Source organism: Mercenaria mercenaria, chromosome 2, assembly GCF_021730395.1.
Source record: "Mercenaria mercenaria strain notata chromosome 2, MADL_Memer_1, whole genome shotgun sequence".
In the NCBI taxonomy this organism is placed as follows: Eukaryota; Metazoa; Mollusca; class Bivalvia; order Venerida; family Veneridae; genus Mercenaria; species Mercenaria mercenaria.
In genome coordinates this window covers 17,741,784-17,763,681 of record NC_069362.1, presented here as the reverse complement: position 1 = coordinate 17,763,681, position 21,898 = coordinate 17,741,784, and the positions used below count along the sequence as shown (strand labels likewise).

Genomic DNA, 21,898 nt, shown 5'->3' with positions numbered 1-21,898 from the left:
GACTCAAAACTCAAGTTTTATAACCTTGAAGACAGTTCTACGGTCTGAACTGCCCATTCTTGCACACTGGACTGGTGATACCGGCAAAACCCATCTGGTAAAGCCAGTCTCATATAGTACTTGCTAATTTCACATCAACATGACAATATTTTTTTCTGCAAAGAATGACAGATATAACAAAAAGGTTAATGTTACTGCTATGACTTCCAAAACACCAAAACCACAAAAACAAAACAAAATTCATGCAGCAGTACTACAACGTCATGTACAATAAAAAAAAACATGTACCTTATAGTTTTCAGCAATACTCCCAACATCTGGTTTTACCTAAATATGGTACATGTATAGATAGATATTTATGGCCATGAAAGATGACAAATTCTATTTAAACAATTTTGCTAAGTCATGCACCTTGATTGGGAAACAATAAAGTCTTCTCATGATAGGAAATGCACCTGTGACCCAAAGTCCAACTAGAAGATGCTTTAAAATTTGTAGAAAAGCGCATGTCTCCCCCCAAAGCATAGAAGCAATAAGGCAAGGAGTCAATAAGGGACAGGAGCGAAAATCAAACAGACATTGATGGCTGACTTTGTGACTGAAATGCAATAGGGATCATCTACTAGGCATGTCCAATCATCCCATGAAGTTTCAATGTTCTTGGTCAAGTGGTTCTCAAGTTATGGACTGGAAATGATTTTCCATATTCTGGCCCCTGTGACCTTGACTTTTAATCAAATGACCCCAAAATCAATAGGGGTCATCTACTCTGTATGTCTAATCATCCTTTGAAGTTTCAACATTCTGGGTCTAGTGGTTCTCAAGTTACTGATAGGAAATGTTTTCCATGTTCAGGCCCCTGTGACTTTGAACTTTGATGGAGTGATCCCAAAATCAATAGGGGTCATCTATTTTGCATGTCCAATCATCCTATGAAGTTTAAACATTCTGGGTCAAGTGGTTCTCAAGTTACTGATTTCCTAAATCATTAGGGGTCATCTACACTGCATGTCCAATCAACCCATGAAGTTTAAACATTCCAGGTCAAGTGATTCTCAAATTACTGATGGAAACAATTTTCCATATTCAGGCCCCTGCAACCTTGACCCTGGAATCACCCCAAAATCGTTAGGGTTCATCTCATCTGCTCTGCATATCCTATCATCCTATGAATTTTCAACATTCTGGGTCAAGGGGTTCTCATGTTACTGATCAAAAATGGTTTTCCATGTTCATGCCCCTGTGACCTTGACCTTTGATGGAATGACCCCAAAAACATTAGGGGTATCTATCACCCTATGAAGGAAATGAAGTATGTTGGATGGACAGGGCAGAAACAATCCCTTTAAGATTCCTTAAGCTTTAAAAAGATACCCCTGTACAAACCTACTATCCACTACATATATAAATATGTACATATATATAAAATATAATTCTGATGCAAGATAGATAACAAGAGCACCGCCTTGCGGGTGCTGACGCTCATCTGATTTTTTTTGTGTAATAGAAATATTGTCCTACCCATGATTTTCTAAGTCTAAAAAGGGCCATCATTCTTGCAAAAAGCAGGATAGAGTTATGTTTCTTGATGTACAGTGTCCACTTATGATGGTGAAAAACTGTTGCAAGTTTTAAAGCAATAGCTTTAATAGTTTATGAGAAAAGTTGACTTAAACATAAGACTTAACCAAGAAATCTGATATTTTCTAAGTCAAAAAGGGGCCATAAATCTTGCAAAAAGCAGGACGGAGTTATGTTTCTTGCTATACAGGGTCAACTTATGATGGTGAACAAGTGTTGCAAGTTTCAAAGCAATAGCTTTGATAGTTTAAGAGAAAAAGTTGACCTAAACATAAGACTTAACCAAGAAATCTGATATTTTCTAAGTCAAAAAGGGGCCATAAATCTTGCAAAAAGCAGGACGGAGTTATGTTTCTTGCTATACAGGGTCAACTTATGATGGTAAACAAGTGTTGCAAGTTTTAAAGCAATAGCTTTGATAGTTTAGGATAAAAGCTGACCTAAACATAAAACTTAACCAAGAAAACTGATTTTCTAAGTCCAAAAGGGGCAATAAATCTTGCAAAAAGCAAGATGGAGTTATGATTCTTGACGTACAGGGTCTGCTTATGATGGTGAACAAGTATTCCAAGTTTCAAAGCAATAGCTTTGATAGTTTAGGAGAAAAGTTGACCTAAACATAAAACTTAACCAAGAAATCTGATATTTTCTAAGTACAAAAGGGGCCATAAATCTTGCAAAAAGCAAGATGGAGTTATGTTTCTTGCTATACAGGGTCAGCTTATGATGGTGAACAAGTATTCCAAGTTTCAAAGCAATAGCTTTGATAGTTTAGGAGAAAAGCTGACCTAAACATAAAACTTAACCAGGCAACGCCGACGCCGACGCCGACAACCGCTCAAGTGATGACAATAACTCATCATTTTTTTTTCAAAAAATCAGATGAGCTAAAAAGGACACAAGATAATAAAACTTCTGCAGCAAAATTAAAATTGTCACTGCAAAGTATTATAAAGTTTTAGTGCTATCTACATCTACAACATAAGAAAGAAAGCATTTGGTTCAATCTAACAGACAGTGTAGATCTACATTTCTTAGTTTTCTATTGAATACTATATACCAGATTTGACAAGTACAACCCAATATTAGTGTATACCTTGTTTGAAATAACGACAACATTTTCCTTTTGAGGCTCCATGCTTTCTTCACCTTCGTCAAGGTCATCAAACTCATCGTTATCCTGACCAGACCCTGGCAACAACCCTTCGTTCGTTGTAAATTTTATAGTTGGTACACAGAATGGAAACACAAGCGACAACATTATCTGCAAATGAATTAAGATAAAAATGATTTTAATTTTTATGGTTAGTACACAGAATGAAAACACCACCACCAACATTATCTGCAAATATATTAAGGTTGAGAACAATTTTAATTACTTTATTATCAGATTAAGCTGCAAGAACAAAATTTTCACAAAATTTATTAACAGTCAGATAATGCAAGGTTTAATCCTCAAATATGCTGTACATTTTTCTGTGACAGTACTTAAAGTCTGAGTTTTTGAGTGGATTTATTTTTGTAAAGTACCACAATTTAAATGCTAAATTGGTAAAAATTAATCCTTTGAGAAAATTTCTGATTTTAAGGTTCATTTATACTAAGTATTCAGTATGATTTTTTTTTTAATATGAACCTTACAAAGTAGCCAAATACATATATCTATCAATGTGGCTGGCCGAAAACAAGTAAAATCTTTCACTTTTAAAACAGGATAAGTCAAAATATCCTAATCATTTTACCTTCCAGGACTGAGTATACAGCGCCATACGTCCTTTCCAAATGAGATTCAGTTTTGTCTGACAGCAAGTATTTCCCATAAACTTCATCAGAGTATGTGTGTCAGCTAGTGTGAACAGTGTAGTTTTTCCGAAGTGTTCTAGTCGCCGTACCAACAACTGATGGGCCATCATCTTATCCCTCTTGTAACATTCAGATACAACACCCACAGCCATATCTTCATACATACTGCAAGTTTAACATGTTTTTTCTAAAAGTTATATTCCCAAGTTATATCCTGATTACATCTGAACAAGAAGGGGTCTCCATGGCCAAGTGGTTAAGGTGGCTGTGTGCAAATCACTTGCCCCTTACAGCCGCATTCTTGAGCAATAGATCCTTAACCATTTTCAGTTTCAACATCCATGCAGTCTGATCATGATCATCACTGTTCGCCATTCAGTCAGTATCTTTTTAGTATGCACCCCTTTTAACAGTAAATGGTACTGTCCAAATTGAAAGATGGATAAGTTCATTATAGAAATTTAGCAGGGTTAGGGTTAACAGACTGACACGAAGCAAACCATATACCACTTCTTCTATGAAGAGAAGCACTAATAAATATCACAGAAATGTTAAAATGTATGTGACAAAATGTTCTCCACCATACACATCAATCACTCACATCACTAGTGAAAGTTTTCCTCAGATTTAAAATGTAACAGATTCACTCACTTTGCATGATCTTCTAGATCTTGACTAAGTTCTAATTCCTCATCATCATCAGCTACAGATGCCAGTGCCTTCAAGATCGCACAAGCCACCAGTGCTGCGCCTGTAACACAAAATCATCAACAGTACAAATAACAGTTACAATATCATATGCCCTTACAATTGCACACACTAAAAGAACTGAATCTGCAATTGAACATCATCATCATCAGCAGCAGCATCATCATCATCTCATCATTCATCATTGTCCTCCTCCTCCTCATCATCATCAACAGCATTGTCATCATCAACATCACCTCTGCTTTGGTGTCAACATCATCATCATTATAGTTGTAAATATTTTACACTTGCCTTTATAGTTCAAAAGAAACTGACTTGGTGGTTAAGGAGATGTTCTTTAAAGAAACTTCGGATGACAAATGGCCAAAGATCCTACAGAAGCTAAAAGCTTACAAAGAGCAGTTTTTGCTCAGGTGAGCTAAAAAGCTGTATACCTAGCTGATCCTCTCCAGCCCTCCACATCATTTTGCCTAGTTCTCTTCTGTTAAACAGGATAGCCCAGAGAAACAGCTCTCTCTCAGCCTGTTTGTTAAAGTCATACTCTTGTCTCTTCCTTTTGAAAAACTGTTTTGCACTTTCAGCTGAAAAATAAAGCACAAAAGTAAGGCAAATGGTAGCATTACCAAAAAGAAGTCTTTACATTTTAGTCAGTTTTTATTTTCTTAAAAAAGTATCATTTTGATTTAATCTAACTTTAGAACTGTTCCATTTCTCCAACAGATGTATACACTGAATCAGAGAATGCCGTGCTAGTCAATAGTCAAAACTATTGCCTGAAGCTAGAAAGACCGAGAGCAAATAGTTCTGACAACTGACAGGCAAGCAATTCAGTAGAATTATAGACCAGTCAATAGTACAAACTACAGACTAGCAAGTAATAATGGGATGTATGAACTGAACTGAATTGAAGATAATTATGTGCACCACTTGAATTAGAAGGGTATAATAAAGAAATAATAATATTAGTACCGTAGATACCCATGTATAATGGGCACCCGTGTATAATGCGCACCCCCAATCTTAGCCCAAAATCCTGGGAAAAAAAACATTTTTGGTCAATTTTGAGGTGGATGGAAAACGAAAGTCGAGTTTACATCGACACCGGTAATAAATTTTATCTCCGCAACGGAGAGCAGCATCGGTCTCGTGGTACTATCGATTTTTGTTCTCTCGAAAATAAAACCAGTAAAATATTGTTATATTTGTTGTTTTACCTTTTTTAATTCACTATTTTGAATAAATAAATAGCAGCTGATTCAATATTTCGGAATGGTATCTTTCAAAATGACATGAGCTTCTCAATTCAAACTGATAACAAAAGGTGTGATAGTCTTTTTGTCACGATCAAATAGCCAGTAATTACCGGCAATTAACATGTCAACTCGTGTCAATTATGTTGTTCACAGTTTGATCTCGGTTAAAGATAATTCTCGATCTTTAATTAGTATCATAATTTTTGTGATTTATAAACATTTCTTTCGTCAAAATACTTTTAAATTTATATGAAATTAATTTTGTTTGAAAGAAAAATAAACAATTCAATCTTTTACGGAACTTAACGGCAATCTTAGATTTTAGCGGAGACAGTAAGCACGGGGAGTAGTTTCCCTTTACCAAAATGGCGAACATCGGTAACAAACTTGCTTTGAAGTTGGAAAATTATCTATACCTGTGTATTATGCGCACCCACGATTCGTGGGTGGTCCCAGGGGGTCAAAAAACTGCGCATTATACATGGGTATCTACCGTACTATAATCATATTGAGAGCTCAACTATTATACCTAAGTAAATTTTTATCAAAGGCCAAGGAGAACCTTAAAAAATTCTTTTTAAAAGCTTCTAGAACATTTTTGCTCTACAGTTTGAAATTTGTTTCTATTGATAACAAAAAACTATTCATTATTTAAAAACTCAAGATAATTAGTACTTAGACCATGTAAACACTTTTATTTTTGCAACAGTATAATGCAAACAACATTATGATTTCTCATATATTTCTCAGAACTTGACATTTCTTGTATTTATCCCATATAGAGCCTTTCAAAAGCAAATTATTTATATGTATGACAGTTCATGATCAATAAAAATGTGAAAGAGAAAGCAGAAACCTAAACCAAGATTTTTGACGACCAATGCCACATTCATATTATAAAAGAAACTGGAAACTTCCATTTCCTGTAAGACAGTTTTCAATTATTTAAGATGAGAGAACTAGAATGTGTAGGATTAATTTCAACAGTTTGGAAGATCGGAATAATTGACTCAAGTGCTACCAATAGAAGGAACAAGAATGATGTCAACAGTCAACCCCTGGAAATTTGTGATAGAATACTGTTACATAGTCTAGAATTTTTAAAAAATCTGCATGAAACTCCAGACAAAATACCTGTTTACTTGATGCTGATGATATTAACCAAGTTTCATTTAAATTGGAGAAAAATTGTAGTAGGGCATGAGTATACAGAGATGTAGTTGTAACTTTTCAAAATCCAAGAAAAGGCCATATCTCAAGAAAAAATGATCAGACATAGAAGTCATAAAAATATGTTCATGTCCACTTCTGCTGATGATGTGTACTTACATGCAAAACTATCACATAAACTTGAAACTATGAAAAAGGGGCATAATTGCAAAAAAAAAAATGCCAAATGTAAGCTACAGTTATAAAACCTGTTCAGTGAGATCAGCTAATGATGCCAAAGACTTGTGATGTAAAAACATTCAGTCAAATTGTTTGTATGACACCTGCTTTAATATGCAATACTATCACAAAAATTCTAAGTTTAAAGGGGCAAAAATTTTATGACTTGTAAGCTAGTGTAATGTTAGGTCATCTTATAATACTGAAAACATGATTAGTTTGAGACAGTTTCTGAGAACCTGCATACAATGTAAAACTTCAGCCAGAATTTCTGTTTAAATAACAAGGGACTACTTTATTTTGATATAAGTGTTAACTTATATGTAATATCTGACTAAATGTTTTGGCAACATATTAATTCTATATTATTTTACATCCTGAAAGACAGTTTTCAATTAATTAATACAAAAGAATTACCAGTAGACAAGTATCACATTGTGTACGACAAATTTCAACTTTGGAAGATTGTCACAGATAGCTCAAAAGGAACAAGAACCATGTCAACAATATGACACATGCCTCCCTAGCAAATCCATGATACAATTTATTAAATACTAGTTACTGCTTCATTTTAATGGAAATGTTGACTGATATGTAATATCTAGCTAAATTTTTGGCAACATGATACTTAACATAAAACTTATTAAATACTAGTTTAATTTCCTTTATATTGCTTTCAAAAAGTCTTAAACTCAAGATAAACATATTTACAATGTTGCAAATGTGCAAAAATGTTTGTAGGGTTAGTATTGTATACTATTTGAATAATACCTATTAGGTTAGCTAAAATGTATTTATTCTAAAAATGACTAATCAAAATCAAATCACCCCAAGTCTATTCTAAACAGATATTGCTTGAATTGCTTTAAAATGTATTAAGAAAGGGTTTTGCCTTGATTTTACTGAAGAAAGTGCTGGTGTTCATGACAGATTATCTCACATATAAATGTGCAGGGGTGAAATATGTCAGTAAGTACACTGCATTAAAGAAGATAAAGGAGAGACTACCTGATACAGAACCGGTGTATATAGAGCTGTTTCTATGGTCTGTAAATTGCATAACAACAACATATTAATAGCAACACAATATAAATGACAACAAAACTTCTGATTTAATGGTCTGTAAATTGTTAATCAACAACAGTTCCTAGATGACAGCAACTGTGGACTATCCAAAATCCTTGTCACTGAAACAAGTAAAATATTTAAAAAAAAAAGAGCTGTCAAAGGACAGCAAAGCTCAACTATTCAACAGCTTTGTCTAGTGAATAAATATCAGGGTCAAAAAAGAGGCACAATTTTGTAAAAATACAAAGTAGAGTTATGAAACCTGTGAATTGCATGTCTAATCATCACATAAAAGCAGGTTTGTGAAGTTTCAATCCATTCCCATTAGTGGGTATTGAGATTCCAGCATACAAACAAAAATTTAAACAAAAATTGCTAGGTCAAAAAAGAGGCATATTTTGTAAAACAGCAAAAGAGAGTTATGGAACCTGCTCAATGGTTAAAGTCAGTTCATCACAGTGAATAAGTTTGTAAACTTTCAATCCATTCCCACTAGTGGTTATTAAGATACTAGCTTACATACAAAAACTTAACCAAATTGGGACTGGGACACTGTGGAGGATGAATAAATGAGTCCAATATCTCTACCTATTCGCTAAACAGAAAGTAAGTTAATGAAAAAGCAAAATGTGATTTTTCAATCCATTCTCTTAGTTGTTACTGAGATACATGCTTTTAGTTACACACAAAAACTTAACCAAAAGTAACTACGTCATACAAGGGGCATAACTTTGTAACAAGAGGTCATGATAACCCTAGATCGCTCACCTGTTAAACTTGACATTGGAATCATCAAAATAAACATTTTGACCAAGTTTCATGAAGATAGGGTCATAAATGTGGCCTATAAAGTGTTAACAAGCTTTTTAATTTCAGTGATGACCTAGTTTTGACCCCACATGACCTAGTTTCAAACTAGGCCTAAGAATCATGAAGATATTCATTCTTACCAAGTTTCATGTAGATATGTTCACAAATATGGCCTCTGGAGTCTTAACAAGCATTTCCTTTGATTTCAGCTGGTGACCTAGTTTTTGACCTCACATGACCCAGTTTTGAACCTGACCTAGGAACCATCAAGACAAATAATTTCACCAAGTTTCATAAAGGTAGGATCATAAATGTGGTCTCAAAAGTGTTAACAAGCTTTTCTTTTGATTTGACAAGGTTACCTTGTTTTTGATCCCATATGACCCAATTTCAAATTTGACCTAGGAATCATCAAGATAAACATTCTGACCAAGTTTCATGAAGATATGGTCATAAATGAAGACCTCTAGGGTGTTACCAAGCTTTTCCTTTGATCTGATCGGTTGACGTAGTTTTTGACCCCACATGACCCAGTTTCGAACCAGGCCTACGGATCATCAGGATAAGCATTCTGTGCAAGTCTGTATCAAATCAAAGCATTAATGAAATCTCTGTACGGCTGAAAGTGCCAATTTGAAAATATAAAATTTTGGCAATAACTCTAGAACCCTTGATGGAATCTAGCCAGTTTTCGAAGGGAACCGAGATCTGATTGTGACTTGATTAAGTGTGGTTAAAATCAATTGTAAAATGTCACTTCTATCGTGTTCACAAATTTTGGCTCTTTCAGGCGTCTATCAGGGAACTCCAGAATCTATGATTGGATCTGACGGATTCATCATGGAATCCAAGATCTATTGTTGTTAAAAATATTTTGCAAGTTTGTATCAAATCAAACCATAAACTACAGCTGTCACAGGAGTGACAAATCATACCCCATACAATACAGCCTTGTCACAGAAGTAAGCCAATGTCAAAGTCAAACCTCAAAATCAACAAGGGTCATCTACTGGTCATGATCAACCTCCCTATAAGTTAAGTGATCCTAGGACCAAACATTCTCAAGTTATCGTCAGGAAACGGTTTAACTGTTCTGGGTTACTGTGACCTTGACCTTGGACCTACTGACCTCAAAATCAATAGGTGAGATCTGCTGGTCATGACCAACCTTACTATCAATTTTCATGATCCTAGACCCAATTGTTCTGAAGTTATCGTCTGGAGATGGTTAAACTGTTCCAGGTTATTGTCACCATGACCTTTGACCTACTGAACTCAAAATCAATAGGGGTCATCTGCTGGTCATGATCAACCTCTCTATAAACTTTTGTGATCCTAGGCCCAAGGGTTCTCAAGTTATCATCCAGAAACTGTTTCGGGTCACTGTGACCTTGACCCTTGACCTACTGAACTCAAACTAAGACTTGACCTGTATTTCATGATGTTACACCTGTGTACGAAAATTTCTGATCCAAGCATTCTCAAGTTATCATCTGGAAATCATTTAACTGTTCTAGGTCATTGTGACTGACCTACTGACCTCAAAGTCGAACCTGACCTGTATTTTATTATGTTACACCTGTGTACCAAATATTATTTAAATCTGTCAAGCCTTTCATGAGTTATTGTCCAGAAACCATGAAAACCAACAGACCGACAGACAGACCAGCAGACAGATTGACCAACAAGCTCACTCCTATATATCCACCCAAACTTCATTTTGTGGGGGTATAATAAAGTCTCTATATGGCTGAAAAAGCCAAAATAGCAAATTTTGGCCCTTTAAGGGGCCATAGCTCTGGAACTCATGATGGGATCTGGCCAGTCTTCGAAAGGAACCGAGATATTATGCCAATACAAGTTGTGTGCAAGTCTGATTAAAGCTGATTGAAAAATGTGGTCTCTATCTGTGTTCACAAGCGAAAAGAGCAAATTATGGCCCATAGGGCCATAACTCAGGAACCCATGATAGGATCTGGCCAGTTTTTGAAAAAGCAGTGATATTATGCCAATACAAGTTGTGTGCAAGTTTGATTGGAACCAATTGCAAAATGTGGTCTCTATCGTGTTCACAAGAAATTGTTGACGGATGGACAGATGACGGACGGACAATGGACGAAGGGCAATCACAAAAGCTCAACCTGTCACATAGCTAGAGCTAAAGAATCTGTACAATTATGTAAGGTCATTGCTGTTAACAGGTGTGTGAAGTCTTAATCCATTTCCATCAGATTAAACATAAAAACTTCAACAAATCAGGATGCGGACAAACTGGTGAGTGCAACAGCTCTACCTATATTCAAGCTAAAAATGAATAATTACAAAAACAACACAACTGGCACATATAAAGCATACATAGAGCTCTTTCCGAGATATGTTAAGCGCATAGCAACAACATAAATTAGAACAAGAGCTGTATCCATAGGATGACACATGCCCCCGATGGCACTTTGAATGAATAGTTATGGCCCATGTTAGAGTTTAGGACCTTTGACCTACGGAGCTGGGTCTTGCGCGCGACACATCGTCTTACTGTGTCACACATTCATGCACAGTTATTTTAAAATCCATGCATGAATGACAAAGATATGGACCGGACATGCCCATCAATGCACTATCATGAAAAATGATCTTTAACGTCTAAGTGTGACCTTGACCTTTAAGCTACGGACCTGGGTCTTGCGTGTGACATGTCGTCTTACTGTGGTACACATTTATGCCAAGTAATTTGAAAATCCATCCATCGATGACAAAGATATGGACCGGACACGCCCATCAATGCACTATCCTTTAACGTCTAAGTGTGACCTTGACCTTTGAGCTACGGACCTGGGTCTTGCGCACTGCACGTCGTCTTACTGTGGTACACATTCATGCCAAGTTATTTGAAAATCCATCCATCAATGACAAAGATATGGACCGGACATGCCCATCAATGCACTATCCTTTAACGTCTAAGTGTGACCTTGACCTTTGAGCTACAGACCTTGGTCTTGCGCACTGCACGTCGTCTTACTGTGGTACACATTCATGCCAAGTTATTTGAAAATCAATTCATCGATAACAAAGATATGGACCGGACACGCCCATCAATGCACTATCCTTTAATGTCTAAGTGTGACCTTGACCTTTGAGCTACGGACCTGGGTCTTGCGCACTGCACGTCGTCTTACTGTGGTACACATTCATGCCAAGTTATTTGAAAATCCATCCATCGATGACAAAGATATGGACCGGACACGCCCATCAATGCACTATCCTTTAACGTCTAAGTGTGACCTTGACCTTTGAGCTACGGACCTAGGTCTTGCGCACTGCACGTCGTCTTACTGTGGTTCACATTCATGCCAAGTTATTTGAAAATCCATCCATCGATGACAAAGATATGGACCGGACACGAAAATTGCGGACAGACCAACAGACTGACAGACCGACAGACAGACAGACGGTTCAAAAACTATATGCCTCCCTTCGGTGGCATAAAAACAACAAAACTGATATCTAAATAGCACAAAAACAAGATGTGTAACCAGAGGACACTGATGCCCCCACATCCTGTATGTTACTTGTGAACAATGCAATACTTGTTGGCAGTTTGGTCAAATGGCTATTTCCTCAACTTCCAAAGAGAAGATGTGTGAGAATTTGTTTGTTGGGACTTAATTCTGTGCAATCACAAAATCCACTAAATATAGTCATCCTTGAATATTAATGATTTCACAGTACCTTATGGTAGGGATAAAGGTGCTGAAGAAAATAATCGAGCACTAAGTAAAAAGAAACTAAATATGTACAGAAAATAAATATCAGACTTTGTAATTTTTTCTTTCTTTCATTTTTCTTGGGGTTGGAGGTGGATATGTGGTGTGTTAATAAAACCCCAGGTGCACAACTTCATATGCTGAACAATATTCCATAAAAGTTTTATGACTCTATGATAACTTTTGTGAAATGTTCAACAGAAACTTTATGGCCCTTTATGAGTATTTTTAACCAAGTCAATGGCCACAACTCTGGTCTGGATAAGTGAAATCCGAAACAAAACCCCCAGGTACACAAATTCACATGTTGACTAACACATCTATAATGTTTCATGACTGGAGCTCAAACACTTTTTGAGATATGCACAACACAAATGTGGGCAGACATGCTGACACAGGCAAACTAAGAGCTCACCCCTAAGAAAAAACTACGTGTAGGGGAGTGGCACAAAAGCAAAGCTCAGTATACATTGTAATAATTGCCTCTAGCAAGAAATAAATTAACAATGAATGCATCAATTTAAGCATAAAAACAACAAATTAAACATGCATTTTGAAATTTCAAGAAAAATAAAAAGACAAAATTTTAATGCATACAGGAAACAAGAGGGCCATGATGGTCCTATATCATTCACCTGAGTTTCAAAGCAAGGTTTAACAATTTTGGTAGTCTAAGAGGGTCGTACAATGAAAATATCTTTGAAATTTGTTTGAAAATGGGCCAGCAGGTTCTGACAGGTGGATTTTTAAAGTTTATAGGAATCAAAATTTACATAAAAGATTTTGTTTTAAAGAACTGGAATAATATGAACAAGCGAATTCGATGAATTGATATCCCCTGCCGAAAGGGTTTGTGGTCAGGAATGGCAAAAAATTATATCTGGCAAAAAGTTAAGGATGTTACTAAGAAGCGAATAATTTCATTAGTCAAAATCAATTTAACAGAAAATGAATGCTATTTTTTGGTTGGGGGAGGTGGGGGGGGCAGTGGGGGTGACTGGGTGAGGGTACAAAACATCAATTATTGTCATTGATCATCGATGTTGATTATAAATATTGATGGAAAATTAAAATGAAAAAAAAAAAAAAAATGGGGGCGAGGGGGTCGATGCATGATCGGGTTGATGGGCATGACTGGGTGGAGGAGTGAGGCGAGGGAACAGTACAACTTTGCATGTTGATAAATATTCTTGGAAGGTTTAAAAAAATAACAAGAGGACCATGATGGTCCTGAATCGCTCACCTCTTCCCACATGACCCAGTTTTGAGAATGACGTCGTTTTTTCTATTATCTGACATAGTGACCTAGTTTTTGAGCTCATGTGACCCAGTTTTGAACTTGACCCAGATATTATCAAGATAAAAATTCTGACCAATTTTCAAGAAGATCCATTGAAAAATATGGTCTCAAGAGAGGTCACAAGGTTTTTCTATTATTTGACCTGTTGACCTAGTTTTCGAAGGTACTTGAACCTGTTTTAAATTTTACCTAGATATCATCAAGGTGAACATTCTCACTAATTTTCATGAAGATCTCATGAAAAATATGGCCTCTAGAGAGGTCACAAGGTTTTTCTATTTTTATACCTACTGGCCTAGTTTTTGACCGCACATGACCCAGTTTCGAAACTTGACCTAGATATCATCAAGGTGAACATTCAGATCAATTTTCATGAAGATCCACTGAAAAATATGACCTCTAGAGAGGTCAAAAGATTTTAATAATTTTAGACCTACTGACCTAGTTTTTGACCGCAGTTGACCCAGTTTCAAACTTGACCTAGATATCATCAAGATGAACATTCAGACCAACTTTCATACAGATCCCATGAAAAGTATGGCCTCTAGAGAGGTCACAAGTTTTTTTTATTATTTGACCTACTGACCTAGTTTTTTAAGGCACGTGACCCAGTTTCAAACTTGACCTAGATATCATCAAGGTAAACATTCTGACCAATTTTTATGGAGATCCATTCACAAGTATGGCCTCTAGAGAGGTCATAAGGCTTTTCTATTATCTGACCTACTGACCTAATTTTGATTGCACATGACCCTGTTTCGTACTTGACCTAGATCTCATCAAGATGAACATTCTGACCAACTTTCATACAGATCCCATGAAAAATATGGCCTTTAGAGAGGTCACAAGGTTTCTCTATTATTTGACCTACTGACCTAGCTTTTGAAGGCATGTGACCCACTTTCAAAACTGACCTAGATATCATCAAGATGAACATTCAGACCAACTTTCATACAGATCCCATGAAAAATATGGCCTCTAGAGAGGTCACAAGGTTTTTCTATTATTTGACCTACTGACCTAGTTTTTGAAGGCACGTGACCCACTTTCAAACTTGAACTAGATATCATCAAGATGAACGTTCTGACCAATTTTCATGAAGATTTCATGAAATATATGGCCTCTAGAGAGGTCACAAGGTTTTTCTATTTTTTGACCTACTGACCTAGTTTTTGACGGCATATGACCCACTTTTAAACTTGACCTAGATATCATCAAGGTGAACATTCTGACCAATTTTCATGAAGATCTCATGAAATATATGGCCTCTAGAGAGGTCACAAGGTTTTTCTATTTTTAGACCTACTGACCTAGTTTTTGACCGCACGTGTCCCAGTTTCGAACTTGACCTAGATATCATTAAGATGAACATACACGCCAACTTTCATACAGATCCATTGAAAAATGTGGCCTTTAGAGAGGTCACAAGGTTTTTCTATTATTTGACCTACTGACCTAGTTTTTGACGGCATGTGACCCACTTTCGAACTTGACCTAGATATCATCAAGGTGAACATTCTGACCAATTTTTATGAAGATCTTTGAAATATATGGCCTCTAGAGAGGTCACAAGGTTTTTCTATTTTTAGACCTACTGACCTAGTTTTTGATGACACGTGACCCAGTTTCGAACTTGACCTAGATATCATCAAGGTGAACATTCTGACCAATTTTCATGAAGATCTTGTGAAATATATGGCCTCTAGAGAGGTTACAAGGTTTTTCTATTTTTAGACCTAATGATCTAGTTTTTGAAGGCACGTGACCCAGTTTCAAACTTGACCTAGATATCATCAAGATGAACATTCTGACCAACTTTCATAAAGATCCCATGAAAAATGTGACCTCTAGAGTGGTCACAAGCAAAAGTTTACGGACGGACGGACGCACGCACGCACAGACACCGCGCGATCACAAAAGCTCACCTTGTCACTTTGTGACAGGTGAGCTAATAATACAAGAGGACTATGATGGTCCTGAATCGCTCAACTCTTCCCACATGATCCAGTTTTGAGTATGACGTCGTTTTTTCTATTATTTGACATTGTGACCTAGTTTTTAAGCTCATGTGACCCAGTTTTGAACTTGACCTAGATATTATCAAGATAAAAATTCTGACCAATTTTCATGAAGATCCATTGAAAAATATGGTCTCTAGAGAGGTCACAAGGTTTTTGTATTATTTGACCTATTGACCTAGTTTTTTAAGGCACGTGATCCAGTTTCAAACTTGACCTAGATATCATCAAGATGAACATTCTGACCAATTTTCATGAAGATCAAGGGTATGGCCTCTAGAGATAACAAGGTTTTTCTATTTCAAGACCTACTGACCTAGTTTTTGATCGCAGTTAACCCAGTTTCAAACTTGACCTAGATATCATCAAGATAAACATTCAGACCAACTTTCATACAGATCCCATGAAAAATATGGCCTCTAGAGAGGTCACAACGTTTTTTCATTATTTGACCTATTGACCTACTTTTTGATGGCACGTGACCAACTTTCCAACTTGACCTAGATATCATCAAGATGAACATTCTGACCAATTTTTATGGAGATCCATTCACAAGTATGGCCTCTAGAGAGGTCACAAGTTTTTTCTATTTTTAGACCTACTGACCTAGTTTTTGACTGCACATGACCCTGTTTCGAACTTGACCTAGATATCATCAAGATGATTATTCAGACCAACTTTCATGAAGATCCATTGAAAAATATGTCGTTTAGAGAGGTCACAAGGTTTTTCTATTATTTGACCTACTGACCTAGGTTTGACGGCACGTGACCCAGTTTCTAACTTGACCTAGATATCATCAAGATGAACATTCAGACCAACTTTCATACAGATCCCATGGAAAATATGGCCTCTAGAGAGGTCACAAGGTTTTTCTATTATTTGACCTACTGACCTAGTTTTTGAGGGTACCTGACCCACTTTCGAACTTGACCTAGATATCATCAAGATGAACGTTCTGACCAATTTTCATGAAGATTTCATGAAATATATGGCCTCTAGAGAGGTCACAAGGTTTTTCTATTATTTGACCTACTGACCTAGTTTTTGATGGCATGTGGCCCACTTTCGAACCTGACCTAGATATCATCAAGGTGAACGTTCTCACCAATTTTCATGAAGAGCTTGTGAAATATGTGGCCTCTAGAAAGGTCACAAGGTTTTTGTATTTTTAGACCTACTGACCTAGTTTTTGACCGCACGTGACCCAGTTTCGAACTTGACCTAGATATCATCAAGGTGAACATTCTGACCAATTTTCATAAAGATCTTGTGAAATATATGGCCTCTAGAGAGGTCACAAGGTTTTTCTATTTTTAGACCTCCTGACCTAGTTTTTGAAGGCACATGACCCAGTTTCAAACTTGACTTAGATATCATCAAGATGAACATTCTGACCAATTTTCATGAAGATTTTGTGAAATATATGGCCTCTAGAGAGGTCACAAGGTTTTTTGATTTTTTGACCTACTGACCTAGTTTTTCACCGCACGTGACCCAGTTTCGAACTTGACCTAGATATCATCAAGGTGAACATTCTGACCAATTTTCATGAAGATCCATTGAAAATTATAGCCTCTAGAGAGGTCACAATTTTTTTCTATTTTTAGACCTACTGACCTTATTTTTGACGGCGCGTGACCCAGTTTCGAACTTGACCTAGAATTTACCAAGATGAACATTCTGACCCATTTTCATAAAGATCCCATGAAAAATGTGACCTCTAGAGATGTCACAAGGAAAAATTTACGCACGGACGGACGGACGGGCGCACAGACACCGCACAATCACAAAAGCTCACCTTGTCACTTTGTGACAGGTGAGCTAAAAAAGGGAAGAACTTTTTTTTTTCTTTTTTTTTGGGGGGGGGGGGCAGGCGAAGGGGGAGGGGATGTGACCAAGGCAAGGTGGTGATCAGGTGTGGGTACACAACTTCACATGTTTATAATAAATGTTCATGGAAAAGAATGAAAGAAGTTTTATGAAATTCTACTTGACGGGCATCATCGCAGTATGTTGGTTCATACTTATTTGAAGTTTCATGAAATTCTACCTGCTAGTTACTGAGCAATGGCGGCGGACAGACATTTTGGGGCATTTTTCATTAAATCAAGGGCAATAACTCTAAGGGAAATAGACCAATAAAATAAAACATGACGAGCATCATCACAGTATGTTGGTTCATGTTTATTTCAAGTTTCATGAAATTCTACCAGCTAGTTACTGAGAAATGGCACTGACGCACGCACGCACGTGACAGACGGACAACGCCATTTCAATACCCACCTCCCGATTTCATCGGTTGGGGATAACAAACTTGGTAGAGGGTAAGCAAAGGAACATTCTGTGAAATAATTTCAAAATCAGACTAGCAGTTTAAGAGATGATTACATCTGAACTTTTTTGTTGTTAGGTCAGGTGGCCATGTTTTATGATGAATCAACAGAAGAATTATTTCAAAATCGAACCACTTGAAGATATTTCTATTTTAAGCTCTCATGGGCATGTTTTTTGACAAACCAGAGAACTTTCAATTATCTTGGTGGTGGGTCCTCCAAGAACATTTCTGTGAATTAATTCTAAAATAAGACAAGGGACTGGAAGATAATGTGGTCTAAAGATATCTATTGTCAAGCTGAACAATACTGGCAGCTGGTCAACCTAGGAACAGAACTTTTGTTTGTGTGGAAGTATTCCTTAATAGGGCGAGTAGTTTCCACAGAGAAGACTTTTAAAGCTTCTAATATATACAGCCATGTTCCCCGGTGGCAATGTTTTTATTGAAGCAAACTGTTCTGAAGAAATTAGGCAGATGGCAACCTAAGGAACATTTGCATGAATTTATTTTAAAATCATGCCAGCAGTTTCTGACAAGATGACTCTCAAAGTGTTCACTATAGCCATATAAAGAAAACCTATCATGCGCGCTAGATTCATTTTGTTGGGTTTAACGTCACACCGACACAATAATTATACATCATATGGTGACTTTCCAGTTTTTCTTGGTGGAGGAAGACCTCATGTGCTCCTCCTTGCATTATTTCAGGCACAGGCAGGGACTGGGAAGAACTAATGACCCTCAGTAAGCCAGCTGGATGTCTTCTTCACATGAAAGAACTCTACACCCCAAGCGAGGTTCGAACCCACAGTGATGAGTGGCAATTGACTGAAAGTCAGTGACCTAAGCAACTTGGCCACAGACGCCCCTTCGCCCCCTGGAAGCTTTGTTTTTCAACATAGTATAATCATCTGAAGGACTTTGGTAGAAGTTCCTGACATGAACATTAATTTGTGTGAATTTGTTTTCAATTTCAGAGAAGATTTTTTAAGTTTCCCATATAACCAAACAGAGAAAACAAACTCTGCCTCCTTGCAGCTATGTCTTTTTAAAAACAAGAGGACCATGATGGTCCTGAATCGCTCACCTCTTCCCACATGACCCAGTTATGAGTATGACGTCGTTTTTTCTATTATTTGACATAGTGACCTAGTTTTTGAGCTCATGTGACCCAGTTTGAACTTGACCTAGATATTATCAAGATAAAAATTCTGACCAATTTTCATGAAGATCCGTTGAAAAATATGGTCTCTAGAGAGGTCAAAAGATTTTAATAATTTTAGACCTACTGACCTAGTTTTTGACCGCAGTTGACCCAAATTCAAATTTGACCTAGATATCATCAAGATGAAGATTCAGACCAACTTTCATACAGATCCCATGAAAAGTATGGCCTCTAGAGAGGCCACAAGGTTTTTTTATTATTTGACCTACTGACCTAGTTTTTTATGGCACGTGACCCAGTTTCAAATTTGACCTAGATATCATCAAGGTGAACATTCTGACCAATTTTTATGGAGATCCATTCGCAAGTATGGTCTCTAGAGAGGTCACAAGGTTTTTCTATTTTTAGACCTAATGACCTAGTTTTTGATCGCACATGACCCTGTTTCGAACTTGACCTAGATATCATCAAGATGAACATTCAGACCAATTTTCATACAGATCCCATGAAAAATATGGCCTTTAGAGAGGTCACAAGGTTTTTCTATTATTTGACCTACTGACCTAGTTTTTGACGGCACGTGACCCACTTTCAAACTTGACCTAGATATCATCAAGATGAACATTCAGACCAATTTTCATACAGATCCCATGAAAAATATGGCCTCTAGAGAGGTCACAAGGTTTTTCTATTTTTAGACCTAATGACTTAGTTTTTGACCGCACATGACCCACTTTCAAACCTGACCTAGATATCATCAAGGTGAACATTCTGACCAATTTTCATGAAGATCTCATGAAATATATGGCCTCTAGAGAGGTCACAAGGTTTTTCTATTTTTAGACCTACTGACCTAGTTTTTGACCGCACATGACCCAGTTTCGAACTTGACCTAGATATCATCAAGATGAACATTCAGACCAACTTTCATACAGATCCCATGAAAAATATGGCCTCTAGAGAGGCCACAAGGTTTTTCTATTATTTGACCTACTGACCTAGTTTTTGATGGCATGTGACCCAGTTTCAAACTTGACCTAGACATTATCAAGGTGAACGTTCTGACCAATTTTCATGAAGATCTTGTGAAATATATGGCCTCTAGAGAGGTCACAAGGTTTTTCTATTTTTAGACCTACTGACCTAGTTTTTGACGGCATGTGACCCAGTTTCGAACTTGACCTAGATATCATCAAGGTGAACATTCTGACCAAGTTTCATGAAGATCTTGTGCAATATATGGCCTCTAGAGAGGTCACAAGGTTTTTCTATTTTTAGACCTACTGACCTAGTTTTTGATGGCACATGACCCAGTTTCGAACTTGACCTAGATATCATCAAGATGAACATTCTGACCAACTTTCATAAAGATCCCATGAAAAATGTGACCTCTAGAGTGGTCACAAGCAAAAGTTTACGGACGCACGGACGCACGGACGGACGCACGGACGGACGATGGACGACAGACACTGCGCGATCACAAAAGCTCACCTTGTCACTTTGTGACAGGTGAGCTAAAAATCAACATGACTTGAAGGAATTCGGTAGAAGTTCACTCAACGGGCAAATCAAGACAACTTGAAAGACTTCGGTAGTGGATCACCCAAGATATATTGCTATGGAATTATTTTGAAACTGGGTCAGTGTTTCAGTGAAGATTTTCTTCGAAACAATGAAACACAATGATATGATGGAATCTGGTAGTCACCATGAAATTATTTTGAGTTTAAGCAAGCAGTTTCTGAGGAGAAAAGTGTTTTTCCCTTTGTTTACCATGATAGTAACCAGTATTTTGTATTGATGATCTAGATTTGAAATAATCAGAAAGGGGCCTAACCAACGAACATTCCTGTGAAATTTGGTTGAATCTGGCTTGACAGACTAGATATTCTTTAAAGAAACTGTGGAAGATGTACAAACAATGGACACCCAATGACACTAAAAGCTCAACGTGAGCACTTTGTACTCAGGTTGCCAAAAAATCTATATTCTCACTTTTTCAAGGAGTGTCAGCGATGAAAATATTCTTAATAAGTAAAAGAGGAACAAAATGTGTTCTGGTTACACAGGACATGTTCACATTACAAAATGTTTACACCACACAACATTTGCATAAGCGCAATTATATATTATACACTTACTCAATGGTTTGCAGGTCAATAGTCAAAACTACCACCTGAAGTCCAAAGGACTAAGGGCCGATAGTTTTGACTATTGACCTGCAAGCAATTCAGTAAGTGTTCTATTACATGACATCATAAATTAATTCTCCCAGTTTTATTTTTAAATTTTTGACTCCTAGCCCAGTAACCATGTGTTGAAAATTGACCAGTCATATAGCACGAACTATGAACTGGTTCACATGATGAAGAGTACACTGCCAAAATTTGTACAGGCACAAATAATTTGAACTAGTACCTACCAGGTGCAAAAAAATACAACCAACGGAAATTTTGCATGGGTTGTATCTTGGTGCACATAACGAAATTTTGCTTTTGTGTGGCACAAATTTTATGTGGGATGCAAATCTTGCACATGTGAACAGCTTTACAGATAGCTACATAATCAAAACACAATATAACACTCAAAACTTACCTGATCGGTATTTTGACAGAACTTGACCTTTAACATTCAATTTAGCAGCATGGTTGCCTGGCAACCATTTCATTTCAGGACTTCTTCTGTTGACCTTGAACTTTTCATC

The 21,898-nt window shown here is 36.9% G+C and overlaps 1 protein-coding gene across 4 annotated transcripts in view; it reads right to left on the bottom strand.

Moving 5' to 3' along the window:
- The window catches only part of LOC123562001 (transient receptor potential cation channel subfamily M member 2-like), a 98,817-nt gene that overhangs the window by 21,840 nt on the left and 55,079 nt on the right, over positions 1 to 21,898 (bottom strand). For 2 of the 4 annotated variants that reach the window (XM_053531203.1, XM_053531209.1), the window contains exons 17-22: positions 21,790 to 21,897; positions 7,743 to 7,781; positions 4,527 to 4,673; positions 4,036 to 4,135; positions 3,324 to 3,549; positions 2,678 to 2,845 (exon numbers count right to left, since the gene is read on the bottom strand). In XM_053531203.1, the coding sequence (XP_053387178.1) occupies positions 2,678 to 2,845; positions 3,324 to 3,549; positions 4,036 to 4,135; positions 4,527 to 4,673; positions 7,743 to 7,781; positions 21,790 to 21,897 (788 nt within the window). Of the gene's footprint in view, positions 1 to 288; positions 328 to 2,677; positions 2,846 to 3,323; positions 3,550 to 4,035; positions 4,136 to 4,526; positions 4,674 to 7,742; positions 7,782 to 21,789; position 21,898 lie in introns of all 4 variants that reach the window. The other 2 variants (XM_053531197.1, XM_053531215.1) reach the window with 2 other exon arrangements.